This window comes from Pelmatolapia mariae, linkage group LG10_11 (assembly GCF_036321145.2).
Source record: "Pelmatolapia mariae isolate MD_Pm_ZW linkage group LG10_11, Pm_UMD_F_2, whole genome shotgun sequence".
Lineage (NCBI taxonomy): Eukaryota > Metazoa > Chordata > Actinopteri > Cichliformes > Cichlidae > Pelmatolapia > Pelmatolapia mariae.
Window position 1 is genome coordinate 22,278,705 of NC_086236.1, and position 14,445 is coordinate 22,293,149.

Here is a 14,445-nt window from a genome sequence, read left to right on the forward strand (position 1 = left end):
TTAGTAAAAAATACATAACTGGACAGCTTTCTATTTATATACGTTTCAACCCCAAGGGGGCAGTGCAACATGTTGCAAGCTTTGCTCTCCACCACATCCCGAGGGAAACATCTGGTTCATTAGCTGCAAGCTGCTCCACATGTTTGCCAACTTTGTTAGTGTGGCAACTGGTGCCGAGCACCCAATGCACGGCTGATTTAATAGAGTTATTTTGTAGCCTAACAAACACACACTGGTGAGTGTATATTAAGTTTGCAGCAATGTTGCAAACCAAAACACTCAAAGAGCCCCAAACCTGGCTGAATGATCTAATAGCATTATTGATTTGTATGACTTTAAATCTGGTTGATATAGAAATGTTCTGGGTGGGATTTTTTTTTAAAACCCAACTTTGGCAGAGCTCTCTGCTGTACACTTTATACTGGTTACACCTTTCTGAACATCAACACCCATATATCTGCACAACCTTTGGTATTTAGTATTTACTTACTGTCAGAAACACAGACGCCAGCAGCAGGATGACAGAATATACAAGTCCTTTATTATTTATGGATATCTGTGGGAAAGAAAAACATCAGTTTTATAACCATCAAGCAAAAGTGAGAAGCTGAAAACCTCCGCTCTGATAACTCGCACAGAAAAATTAGTAACCCGGGAAAATTAGAAAGGAGAAGTTTAAATAGATGTTATATAAAAATGAATGTAAGCATTACTGTTGATCCGTGGTCCACCACAAGTGTACGCAAAGCCCAGGGGAAACCCAAACCCAGCAGGATGTCAAAGATATTGCTGCCTACGGAGTTGGACACTGCCATGTCCCCCATGCCTGAGTAAAGACAGGAATAGTGACAGAGAAATGCTTAAGTACTTGCCTCACAAAGAGACATAAAAATGAAAGCGGGAGAGTTCACGCTGGACACATTTACCTTGTCGAGCTACAATCAGACTCGCCATGCAGTCAGGCACGCTTGTCCCTGCCGCCAGGAAGGTTATGCCCATGATGTAGTCTGGGATGTCTAGTGTGAAGCTGATGATGGTGACCTGATAGAAACATATAGAAAATATCAGGATAAAGTTATCTTACTGGGCTATAAAACCTTCAAACTGGCTTAGTTTTTTGTTTTGTTTTTTAATTTACAAACCAACACGCAGATGTACATCACATCACTTTCAGCAGGTGTCTGAGAATACAAGAGATACTGTAGACAGAAGACCAGCTCTTACCATCCACACCATGAGGTAGGAGAAGACAGCGATCCATAAAGTGGAGGCCACAAAGGTGACCATGAACCAGCGGTGCCAGCGTGGCAGAATGCAGTTAGGCACAGTGCAGTAGAGCAATAGGCCCAGAGGCCATGTGATCACCCACTTTACCCGCGCACACCAGCCATCTGTGATGAGACAGCATTTGGACTGTGTCAGCAATCAAGGGGTTAACGTGATAGAGGAGTAAGATCAGTTTAAGGCAACAATAAACTGACAAATTCTAGCTATATTTATTGAAGGCTGCTCAGAGGCCAGCGAAAGCACAAGTAATCCCTGTGATTACTCTTGGGGCTTCATGATATCCTTAATATGATTATCTAAGGTGCACAGCTCTCTGTCCACCCCATCTGGCGTTTAAACCTCCTGTTTTTAAGGGGCAGCCAATCAGAAGAAAGTTGATTTAGAGGCAGGGTGGCCTTAAACAGGCAGGAGGTAAGTGGATAAACTCAGGGTCTGCACAGAGATGAATAAGGATTATTTTTAACCTTGAATCGTGCAGCGCTTCTCTAGTAGAGCAAAAGACTATGGAGTAAGAAATGAGCATTATAGCACAATCGTCAATCAGCTAATCAATCAAATCAATCAAATCATTATATCGAACTTAGAAGCAACAAGTGTTATTACACATTAAAAAATGAACAGAAAATCAGCGAGAGCCATCATATTCACATGGAAAACTCTCTTTTTTATTGCTGAAGCATATAGTTAAGGGTCTCCCTTAGTTATGCTGCAGTAGGCCTAGGCTGCTAGGGGCTTCCCATGGTGCACTGCGCATTTCTTTTTCACTCACTATGTGTTTATACACCACTCTGCATTTAATTATTAGTTATCATTAATTTCTGGCTCTCCTCCACAGCGTGTCCTTGTCCTGTCTTCCTTCCCTCACCCTCAACAGTCAGCTCAGATGGCCACCCCGACCTGAGCCTGGCTCTACTGGAGGTCTCTACCTGTTAAAAGGGAGTTTATCCTTCCCACTGTTGCCAAAGTGCTTGCTCATAGTGGATCGTCTGACTCTATATTATTGTTACTATGTTACTAATAATACTGTGTTATCATTGTAGGGTCTTTAGCTTACAATATAAAGTGACGCAACTGTTGTCGTGATTTGGTGTTAACGGAATTGAACATTTGCTTTTTGAAAAGGAGGAGGAAGCAAATGTTTATGAAGTCCTACCCCTATCTAGCTCATCTTATATATCTGTTTTGATTATACAGTCTAAAATATACATTCCTCACCTGGAATGCGCACTGGACTGAAAATCCCATCTTCATCTTCATCTTCTTCTTCTTGCTGGCACACCTCGGCCCCTGGCTTGTCTCCTGACTCTGTGTCGACCATCCCGGGTCTCCCGCCTCCGTTCTCCAGACTGCAGGAGGCTGTCCTCTTCAGACTGTTGCTGGTGGACCCCCCTCTTGACCCGGGTCCGGCCTCAACGTCCCGTTGATTTTTTGAAATACGGAGCAGTCTCTGTCTCTGCCGTCGAAAAAGATCATTTAGAATTTTTTTTTCTTGTGTGTGAGTGTGTCACAGTATGTGAGCATTAAATACCTCACTGATGAGCATGCGTCCGGCCATGGAGAGCCTGGTGCGGGGTGAGAAGTGGGGGGTAATCATAATCCGCAGGCCGGCCTCTGAGAATGACAGTTTGTGAGGGTTGAGGATGAGAAGCTCATCTACCATGACGACTGGAGAAGCCTCCTGACCATGGGCTTGGCCTGTGTATGAGATGTTGGCAATGAAAAGCACAACATATAAAACTACTTCATTCACACTCGACACACGAATCATTTAAAAAAACAAAACAAAAACAAACCTTTGTTGAGAAGCACCATAGATGTGTTGCACGCCGAGGTGTCTTCTCCCAACTTGTTGTCTCGCCGTTCTTCTGATCGGAGGCAGCACGGCCTGATGCTCCTCAACCGACGTGTCACAAACACAAAAATCTGGGAGTTGAACCTGTGACAGAGCAAACCACCATCATACACCATCCAAGTATTCTTACAACTCACACACATGGAGCTTTACTGACTGATGAGGAGGTTTTGTCTTCAGGAAACTTACTTCATGATGATAATGTAGATTCCATACATCGTCATTAGCAGTAAGGACTCCCACCTGCACAATGAGCAGAACGTTTATGTAAGTCTGCTGCGCAGACCTTCACAAAATCAGTGTGAAGGCAGGCATGTGAATGTGAATATATAGAAATAATATCAAAATTCCAGAGGAATGGCTAAATGGTTCTTATAGAGCGCTTTTCTACTCGAGCAGTCAAAGCGCTTTATACAACATTCCTCATTCACCTACCATGTGCCTTCTACCCAACTTTCACACTCCGATGAATGTATTCGGAACAACCTGGGGTTCAGTATCCTCCCCAAAGACTGGAGCAGCCAGGGATTCAACCATCAGCCTTCCAATTAGTAGAGGACCTAAGGCTAAGATTGAGCTCGTAATGCTGCACACTGCATTTTTCTGGGGGGCTATTCCATCTGTATTTCAAATGTGAACAATAACGTGACTATTTTTTTTTTTTATTCATATTGGGAAAATGATGGAGCAAACACCTTTACAAATACTTCATATAATATTTATGGAAACTTTGAAAAAGAGAGATTTCTTACCCGAGGAGGACTATCACACTATTTTCAGATGAAAATGTTGTGTGTGTTTTATTCAAGCTTTAATATCCCTGAAATCCTTCACTTGTTTTAAACTCTTTAAAAAAAATCTCAAGCTGTAATAAATGTTTCTACAGACCTCAAAAACCGCTGTCAGAGATGCCACATACAGATTTCAAACTTTCTATGTTAACTACACTCCAGGGAGTCCATATTATCAGAGCCACAGTCTTAGATATTAAGTGATATTAAAAACCGAGGACCAAATTCAAGCAGTTGAGCCATTTTTTATGATGGAATTTAAATATCCCTGCTGAATAAAATGCTATGAAAGCATCTATAATCACTCCTACTTTCATCCCCATCCCCAAGTTCTTCTTCTTCTTCTTTTTTTTTTTTTTTTTTTTTTAGAAAACTAATGACAGTATTGACCTCAAACTCTCCAGAATTCCTAATAAGAAGTGTGCCTTACCTGGAATTTTTGTTTTCCTCAGCGTGAAAAGTCTCTTGATAAATTGAGAATGACCCCAGATCGCTTTGTTTAGTTAGGATAATTTGATTAAACAGAAACAGCTGTTTATTTAACTTTAAATCTATCCAGCTCTCTTGACCACACTTCCTCCTCTTCACTGCTTGGTTTGTGTTCTTCTTTGGTCACCTTTTATTCACAGTTTCACTCTGTCACAGTGTAGCAGTTCAGTCTTTGGTAGCTTACAAAAGAAATTTATTTATTTATTAAATCTTTTTTTAAAGATAGAAATGTGGGACACATTTATCTTTTATGTTTCCCCCTTTTGTTTGAATATTTATAACTTTAATTTATTTATTTATTTATTCATAAATGTATAAACTTATTTATTTATGAGAATTTTGCAAATTTAAATGTTTAACTGTAAATTCAGGCTTTTATTCATTTCCAACACTGCTCATAATGAAAGTCACCTTTGTCTTCTGAACCTCTGAATTACCAGAAACCACCAAAAACATGGCTTTAAAGTCCATTATCATTCAGATTTTACCTACAGACTGTCATTTGAACTCAGTAACATAGGAGCGCTCTAAACCAACTTCTTATAGTCTCTTATAGTTTGTGGTTGAGTAGTCAGTTTTGCTCAGAGAGATTCCAAACTCAGTGAGGTATCCCAGAAGCATCTGGACAGGGGCCATGACAGTAGCAGATCTTCTAAATACTAAGAAGGGGTACTTCAGTGCTTCCTGTAATGCCTCCTTTAGCAGAGGAGACACTTGGGCATCATTTATTAAATTGCAATCCAAAGTGATGGAGTGTGCAAACAAACATCCAACCTATTTTCCATTTCCATTGCCATACTCTGCTGATATGTCCCAATGCATGCTCACTAATCCAGGGAAAGAAACCCTGATAAAGTTAATTCTGTTCACGTGACTGCAGCTTCTGCTTCTTAGTTGAGCGATGAAAAGTTTCTCCCACTGAAAACATTAAATCTGGATAAAGTGAATTAACTTTCTCGAAACTAATAAAAATGTTTTCAATCTGAACCTTCAACAGGTTCTTAAACCCACACATGAGCTATGAACATTACAACATGAAGGTGGAGAAGATCGTAACTTGGATAAAAAAAAATGTGTACAAAATAAAGTACAAGAACATATAAGTAGAGAAGACGAGCAACTAATCTCAGTTTTATAAGCACTGCATTTCACTTTATATATAAAAATTTGAATATAAATCCTTTAAAAAATGCATTTAAAAAGCCTGCCATTAGTCATCCTGACACTGCATTTCTCTTTTGCTAAGTCCTTATGAATTCCCCTTCATATCTTTCCTTGACCTCATGGCTTTTTCCCATAAAGGTCAAAGAGAAGTGAAGTGTTTTGTGAATGATTTTTTATATAGGGATATAAATGTAGTTGAAATATATATAAAAACATCAACACAAAACAAGGCAGTTCAGAAACACTGACACAGAGTGAGTCATACAAAGCAATTTGTAAAATAAGCAGCTAAACGTCTAGTACACACTGTCCAGTTCACTTCAGGTTATGCATGTTTTCTCTAGTTATGTGCGATACCACTGATTTCCTTTCCAATCCGATACCAAGTAAAATTCAGGGTGGTATCGACGATACTGATCCGATACCGATACTTTGTACAAAAACTTAATGTTTCATTGTATTTCATAATACAATATATAATTGCATTATGTAATTGTAATAATAATATAGCTTCATAATGATTACAGGACATCAGACTACTTTTTCTCATTGCTTAATAATGCAGAATAATCATATAGAAATAAAAAACCTGAAGTTGTGCGCTATTTGAGCATGTTGCCTGCCTGCAGCACTAAAGGACTCCGCGAGGGACGTCTGTCTCGCCCTAGCAGCACCTGTCCCTCTTCTCCTCTTCAGTTCGCCTCAACATAAGCTCATCATATTCTGTGATATGATTTACTCTGAGGTGTTTGACGAGGTTAGTGGTCTTGCCACATGTATCGCAAACCGCGTCTTGGCTGTTTGTGGAGGTAACGTCCACACATGACTCCGTTTACGCTCAGCCATTGTTGTGAGTGCACACGCCAGGGGCTGCGACACATTTATACAGCCGAATGATATAGTTTCTTTCCACTGCGTTCCTTTTAATGGGAAAAACTACAAATTTACCCCAGAGTACTAAAATATTGATATTTTAATATGAGAATCGATTCTAGAACATAAATTACTGGTATCGGAAGAATCGATATTTCAATATCGATTCGCACACCATTAGTTTTCTCTTTGTCTTTGAATATGAATTCACTGAAACTGTCCCATTGCTCCTTGGCCATCTCTATTTTTTACAGCTAAGCCTTCACAACATCACTTCTCAACATCACTGCCACATTTTCACTGTCACAGTTTGAGATTCTTTCCAAAACCTGAGAATTAGTCAGGCACAAATCCCTAAACCGACCCTCAATAGGCCCGCTGCATACTTATTCAGCTGTGGCATGACACCACTGTCTCCAAGGAGACACAGTGTTGGTGATCTAGGCAAATCACACTTCAACCATTGGCCCATACAATCGTAAAGATGTCTTCAAAACAGAAAAACTTTAGCACACTCGCATGCATGCACATAAGTGCCTCTTTTTGTCTTACATTCCCAGCATATAGCATCCTTAATTAAACCCAGTTTGTTTAATTGAGAAGGACAACAGTTAATTATTTTATATTTGATAAAGTTACTTCTACTTTCCCTGATTTACGAATAAATAAAGCTATGACTGACAACAGTGAAATGGACACAGAGAGCACAATAAGTTCAGTGTGCTGCAGTCTGCTCTGTCCTTTCTGAACTACTTTGAGCACTAGGATGCCAGTGAACAAGTTCAAATACAATCCGTACCAACAAACAGGACTGACAATAAAAGACGCCGCTGCAAACAGCGGTGAGGTGAAATACACCAAGATTGCCTCGGTTTGGGACTCAATAAACAGCCTGCTATATATCACAAAGGAATTCAGCGCCACAGTGGACATTAGATCCTTGAATAAATCTACCCTTTCAATAAAATCCCAACACGGCGAACAATGGAAAGCTCTTTTACTTTAAAGGTCTCGGGAAGAGAAGTGAAGAAGGCATCCAGAGCGGGAAAAAAACAGCCGTAAAGGAAGAGTTACACAAAAGAAATCAATCTAACAACCAGTCTCAAATCAATCTTACAACTAAGCTGCAAATGACTGAAATGAGTGCCACTGATGGCATAAACCTCCAAAAGAAATCAATCAAAATTAATTTACTAACATTTTCCTTTCCTGCCTCTGATTAGAAATATTTGTTCAGATGTTACTATTTTTCAAGAATAAATCAGAAACATATTTACCATGGTCCGCTATCACAGCTAGAACGCTGCCATTATTAATAATAAAAAGTAATACAAATCACTTGAGGAATGAGGTTGTGACATCATTTAGAGCATGAAAGAATGCGCTTTAAATTCATTTTTTGTGACATTTACAATTCTCGTCATCAGTAAACCACAAACGAGGAATAAAATCATGTCAACAGGAACGTCAGCTCCTGTTGCAATCCAACCCATTTAATCCGATTCCTGACAGACTTTAACCACGCCGAGTCTCAAAGGTCAAACTAAGCTCATTTATACAAGCAGTGAAAACAGTGTAAAGTACTGGCTCACACACAAAAACAGGGAGTTGAAAATTTCTTAAAACAACCTTTAAAAATGAAAAAGCTGTGTGGACTCACCAGACGACTGTGGCATCATAGATCACCTAAGGAGAAAGAAAAGACGGTTTAAAAGCAAAAAGGATGACAGGGAGCCCAGAGGAACTACTCTTTATTGTTTGAATGTGTATCTCACCATGATGAGAGTCAGTACTGACAGGATGTAGTAGGAGGAATCTCTAAAGAGAGACCACCATGTCAGAACCACCGTCTGTGGAGAACAGATACCAGTGTTACAATATTTTATTATTCATTATTCAGAGCTGCGCATGAACAGGTTTCTTCTATTGCAACATCTTCTATTAAATTTTATTAATAACATTTGCCAATTTTCCATTTCAAAGCCAGATTAAATGAAGGTTCTTTACACCAGTTTGATAAGTTGCTTTGTCCTGAGATGACCACGCTCACACTAAACCCTTCTGTTTGGCAGTGGAGTGGAAAAAACTGTGGAAGACCGAGCCTTTAAAGCAGTCTGAAGTCGGGGATTACTTTCACATAAACTGAACTCATTTGAAACTTTAATAATGTTTAACAAACACATCACCACTGTAGCAATATCTAAAAGCATAACAGTTTCCCTTTAAACAAGCATGGAAAAAGAGAAGTTACACCACATGTGACAAACATCTGGCAGTAAGATGTGAGTAAGAGTCACAAGTTTAATCTACCTGGCCTGCAAAGATTCCACTCAAACCAATTATGACCAGGATGTTGAAGACAGCTGAGCCCACGATTGTGCCGACGCCAACGTCCCCTTTAGTGATGAAGACACCTGAAAAAGTGCAGAGGATTTGTCTGACGTCAGATAAAATCTGTCTGTAATTCTGTGTTTTTAGGGGCTATTTATGCTTGTAAACCCCAGATGAGAATCGACAAGCTAAAATATGATCTACTAAGAAAAATCATTGTGCCGCTTTAAACTGGACTCTGCTGACATCTCCTGGATATGTCCGGTACCTACTTAGATCAGGACCTTTGAAACCACGAGAGCATTGAAGAGAGCCAATCCTCTCCCAAAAGCTTTGCTTTATTTTGAAAGTTAAGCAATTCTTTTACCCATGCTCCACTTCACCAGGTTTTGGCACTGTCTGCTGACAAACATCACTTTTTCTCATTTAATCTGATGACAAGCAGTGAAAACAAGTGTTGACATGCTCTCCCTGAATGGAAAGAGCTGCTACTTGGTTAAGACTAGCTGGGTTACTAACCAATGAGAGAGGTGAAAAGCTCTGGAGCTGAGCTTCCAGCAGCCATAAATGTGGCCCCGGCTACATCTTCACTGAGCTGAAGGTTCTGGAAAATTAAATTTAAAAACAGTTTGAATAGTCCGATAATAATATTTTAAAATAATAAATTTATATCTGAAGGCCAGCTGGGGCTGGTTTTCCTCACCTCAGATATTTTCTCAAGGGAAGGAACAAAGTAGTCATCACAGACAATTGCCAGAGCGTAGAACATGTAGATGGCCTGGAAGAGAGGGACCCATACACACTTTGCCTTTACATAACATAAACCAGCTATATATGTCGTCCTGTTGTGTGCGTTTATTCTGTAATGATGTCAGGTGTCAGCATTATGACTCAGGGTTATAAATGGAGAGGAAAAATGTGTAGATTTGAGGCAACATTGCAAGAAATACTCACACAGAGTGCATGGAGACACACAGCCCCATTCTTCCTCTGCTCCTTGGTGAAGATGTCCTCTGGAAACTCATGGATGGCTGCAAGGTACACACATTTTATTAAATAAATGCCAACTAAAAACTGAAACCTGCAAACAAAACAAAAAACAGAAAGAAAAACCCCCAGAAGACTCTATTTTTATTAATCATCATTTGTAAACACGTTTTAAATGAATATATAATTTTTATCATCATCATCATCATCACCAATTTCAGGTGAGATCTCTGACAGACAAGCTACAAACTGCAGCATCACAAAGACGCAGTGTTCGTTTTGCAGTGACAAATGAGACAGGAAGTGAGGTGGAAGTGAAACTGGCAGCTGCTTCCTGTCCTCCCTCGAGTTTAAAGAAAAAAAAGGGAAAAAAAAGAACTGTTAATGACAGCTTAGCTCCCCTCTGTTCCCTCGACACTGCGAAAGAAAGCCTTGAGTGTGTGGTACAGCTCCAATTTACAACTCTGAGCCGAGCTGGATGAATGTAAACTACTGGGGAGCGTGAAGCTATTAATAGCCCTTCTGCTCTGTGAGACAACAGCGGGTCGACAAGCACACAATAAGCACAGCGTAGCCGCCACGATACACGCTGCACCTCGGCTGCATGGAAACCGAACAACAGATTGCATGGATTAAAAGAGGGTCCCCTGTGATCAGGGATATGAGATTTGATCTTTGACTCTGCTGCGGTAGAGATCGAGAGGAGGAGGAGGCCATATGGTCCCGAGGAGGGGGACAGAAATTTGTTCAGTTTGAAAAAATAAATGTTTGTGCAGTGACGTTTCCGCATTTTTGCTGTTGTGCCACGAACTGCTTCTTGTGCATCGTTTTTAAGAGTCGAGATGAGTTTGTGGACGGGCTGAGGTAAAAAAGCTCCTTTGTGGTCCAGCTGTTACTGCGGGGCACAGCTCGTCCAATAAACTGTCAAGGCTTAGCACGTAAACTTTCTGTCACCCAATCTCACAAATGAAAGAGGCTGGATTTGAAGCAGCTCCTCATGCACCTTCTCAAGCGGCCTGTCAGCTGTCGGACATGTGTGCTGTATTTCGTCCGCCTTCTTTACTCTGGAGGACTTCTAACACAAAAACTCTCAGGTTAGGATGGAAACGAAGGGGCTTCAACATGTAGCTCAGATGGACCCTTTGAGGGGTTGCTCTGGTGAAGGTAGTTACTATGGCAACCTGCTCCCTGGGGGCAGCTTTTTTTGATGGGTGGCAGGAGGAAGCCATAGGCAAGGCAACTGAGTGAGCAGTGAGAAAAGGGGAGGTGAATATGTGTTTCCCATGGTTAGGGTTTATGAAAAAAGGAAAGAAAAAAAAAAGTGACAGCAGCTCTGGACTGTAATGTCTAAAAATATTTATTTTTCCTAACAAACCCTCAGGAGAGGTCTGAGAGAGCGAGGGGGGGGGGCACGGCACACAGATACACAGAGACACAAACAGTCTACTGGCTTCCTCAAGGTTGCTGAATGTGCTTTTGCCAAGAGTCTTACACTGTGGTCTCACAGTGCAAGGCCACAAACGGAAACACCAGAGGGTCGAAGATGATCGCACATCTGCAACTTTCCCAATCAGGGGATTTGAGCCAGCTGCGCCGTCAGAGCAGTAAAGTCACAAGTTTACTAATCACTCGGGAACATGTGGACAGCAGTGCTGGTGTGTGGTTACTCTGAGAATATATATAGTCTATATATCATTTCTCTGGGCTCAGTGTTTTTTATTGCCAGAATCACAAGAAGCTCCCACAGCTCATTCACCTCTGATCCAGTTCTGTCTGTCACAGTGTTCACAGCAGCTCACTTATCTTTGTTGCACTCCTCCACAAGCAGTACTGCTAAAGAAGAGACTCTCTTCAGATCTGTTCAGTTCGCTGTGTGGTTGCTGGTAAAGTGACAGACTGTCAGAAACACGAGTATGCATTGTACTGCTGACAGGAAGGACTTCTTCACAGCCTGAACTAGCACAACCAAACAGCTTTCGTAATACTTTACAGCTAAGTAGGGTATAAATTTAACTTATTCCTTTTTGCTAAACAGAAATGTAGTGGGTTGGTAGTTTGTTACATTTTGTTGGCATATTAGATCCAAAGGGTTTTTAAAAGCGGGGTATTAAACACGGTGTAAATATGTCAAATCTGAAAATACTGTCAATAGCCATGTCTTTAGGGATAAAATGTTCTATAAATCAAACTGACTGATATCTAGACAAACTCTTTTAGCTAAAACCTTCAGAATACAAACATGAATGAAACTGTAAAGTCTGGTACATAAACATAGTATAAAAAGTAAGGAGATTTGTGTTTGGCTGATTATTTCTTTGTTGTAAAAATGCATCTTGGTAATAAATCTTATACGGTTGGGAAGTTTATTTCCTCTTAAACAGAGCCACATTTGTGGGTTGAGCAGCAGAGTTGAGCATGTGGGTTTTGCCCATAAAAAACTCACCAAACCTTCAGCTTATTCCGCTATTGACACTTCTTTTGAGCTTTTGGTACCACAGGTGCTGACAATCAGGCTCCAATCAAGTGTCTGATTGTCAGCACCTGTGAGCATGGACTCTGTGGTTAGTTGGTGTCTTGCTCCAAGCATACTATGTCTGACTGTTTTAAAAAAGGGCCTGTGCCACAGGGGAACTTCAAGCTGGTGAAGATTCTTAAATAAACATGACACCAATTAAGAGTCAACAGCAGAATAAGCAGTTTGGCACTGACAGAGAAGATTTGCCAAGTTTTTCATGGGCGTAACCCTCACGCTCAACTCTGCTGCTCAACCCATAAATGCATTTTCCTTACAAAAGTGGCTCAATTTAAAGGGAAATGAACAGGCGTTCCAACGGTATGATATTTATTGCCAAGGAGCATTGCTACAACAAAGAAATAACCCTGCAACAAATTTCCTTACTATTTGTGCCTCACAAAGATGTTTCTAAAGTACAAAAAAATATACATTTTTACCGGAAAAAAGTCATTACCATATTACTAACATTAATAAATAACTATTTGATTTAGGATGTTTTCATAAAGTGAGGTATCTCCTTGAGTATGCATCTATTTCTATAAAATCCAAGCGATAAATTGTAAAATAAAAACTTAAATGTGTATTTTGGACATTTTCTTTCCACTAGCCCAAAAGAGGATGCATCAAGAAACAAATCATTCCCAAATATTAACAGGGATCAATACATTCTATAAAAAAATAAATATATGTTGTACTGGATACAATTTAATGACAAAAATGTGTTTAATCGCCAAACGTGTTTCAAAGATCTGTGGCAATTAGAAATTTCAGATGACGAGTATCATTTAGATTATGTGCAAATTAAAAACTGCTCATATCAACAAAACATTTCTCTACTTTCAGATGCACAAATGCAAATGATATGCTATGGGTGGACAATTCAAATTTCAGTATAAATACAAATACATAGATTTAAAAACATAAAACACAACTGAGGATTTAGATGAGCTATGTACGCTGACAGAACTCAAATTCAAGCCTAACAATAACTTAATGACATGCTGGTCATTCAAGTCCTAAAACCTTTTTTTCCAAAGGATTTTTTCCCCTGTTATATACACCACAGATGAGCAGCAACTTCAGACTTTGGGTTTGGGCATCTACATGGATCTTACTTTTACTAACCAGCAAAACACCCAAATGGTGCTCCCTGATGGCAGCAGCCTTCTCTCGTAGGACAATGTGCCCCATCACACTACAAACTGCTGACAGAGCAGGGCGGCACCAGCAGAGTCAGATCATTTTTTTGGGATGGCCACTGGGGTGGAAAAGAAATATATGTTCTCTTTTGTCGTTTTTTCCCACTACCAAGAATATCATCATTAGCCAGGTCTATGAGTGTGTGTCTAACCTCCTGGCCACACATGGCTGGCACAGAACCCCAAAGAACTGGTAGATCTGGTATCCCACCCGCCCCACCCCCAGAGGTTCCCGTAGCTAATCTGGCTGAACACTATAAAACTGGTGGTTTTAATCTTGTGGCTGACAGGTGTACGCTCTGATTGTGTGCCATGAATCTACTCATCAATCTTTGTGTGCTCTAGACTATCCAGCAGATGTGAGATTTATGTTGACCTTAAAGTGACAGTTGCTGTTGTATTTTTTGCTTTGTTGAAGTTTGTCAGAGTGAGATTGGTATAAAAGGAAAATAGTAATCATTTGTAGCCGAAAAAAAGTCGCTAAAGAAAAAGGTCAGCACATATATTTTAAAGATTAACTCTAAAGCACAATAAAAACCAGGTGGTATAGTTTAGCATGTTTGTAAAGAAACAAGTGCAAGTTGACCCTAATGTGTCTGCTTTCATCCTCAACGCACTGAATATCTACAGCATAAAACTTTATTAGCTTTTAGTTGAGTTCTCCACAAGACTTATAGCCATTATAAAAGAATGTTTCCATTTCAAACTGAATGGACGAATCAACCAGTTGCTACTTTACAGCATAATGACATCAGATGACAACCTTAGTCTATTTTTAAATCTGCAGTGTGAGAGGACAGATTGTTTCTTGAATGTGTATTTTATCTCGCTCCAGATCAAAAACAGGTCATGCTGCAGATTAGATCTTGAAGCATAAAGTCAGTGCCGAGCAAATTCTGCACAAGGTTTTAAAACGCAAATCTCCATGGAGCTTCAGCGGAGTCGATGGATGGACAG

The 14,445-nt window shown here is 40.1% G+C and overlaps 1 protein-coding gene across 1 annotated transcript in view; it reads right to left on the bottom strand.

Moving 5' to 3' along the window:
• LOC134635847 (sodium/potassium/calcium exchanger 3) overlaps positions 1 to 14,445 on the bottom strand; it is a 35,353-nt gene that overhangs the window by 6,940 nt on the left and 13,968 nt on the right. The window contains exons 3-16 of the mRNA XM_063485437.1: positions 9,742 to 9,818; positions 9,491 to 9,565; positions 9,307 to 9,391; positions 8,767 to 8,870; positions 8,232 to 8,306; positions 8,117 to 8,142; positions 3,329 to 3,382; positions 3,081 to 3,223; positions 2,816 to 2,982; positions 2,503 to 2,740; positions 1,225 to 1,391; positions 927 to 1,041; positions 714 to 826; positions 491 to 556 (exon numbers count right to left, since the gene is read on the bottom strand). Coding sequence (XP_063341507.1) covers positions 491 to 556; positions 714 to 826; positions 927 to 1,041; positions 1,225 to 1,391; positions 2,503 to 2,740; positions 2,816 to 2,982; positions 3,081 to 3,223; positions 3,329 to 3,382; positions 8,117 to 8,142; positions 8,232 to 8,306; positions 8,767 to 8,870; positions 9,307 to 9,391; positions 9,491 to 9,565; positions 9,742 to 9,818 — 1,505 coding nt within the window. The remainder of the gene's footprint in view (positions 1 to 490; positions 557 to 713; positions 827 to 926; positions 1,042 to 1,224; positions 1,392 to 2,502; positions 2,741 to 2,815; positions 2,983 to 3,080; positions 3,224 to 3,328; positions 3,383 to 8,116; positions 8,143 to 8,231; positions 8,307 to 8,766; positions 8,871 to 9,306; positions 9,392 to 9,490; positions 9,566 to 9,741; positions 9,819 to 14,445) is intronic.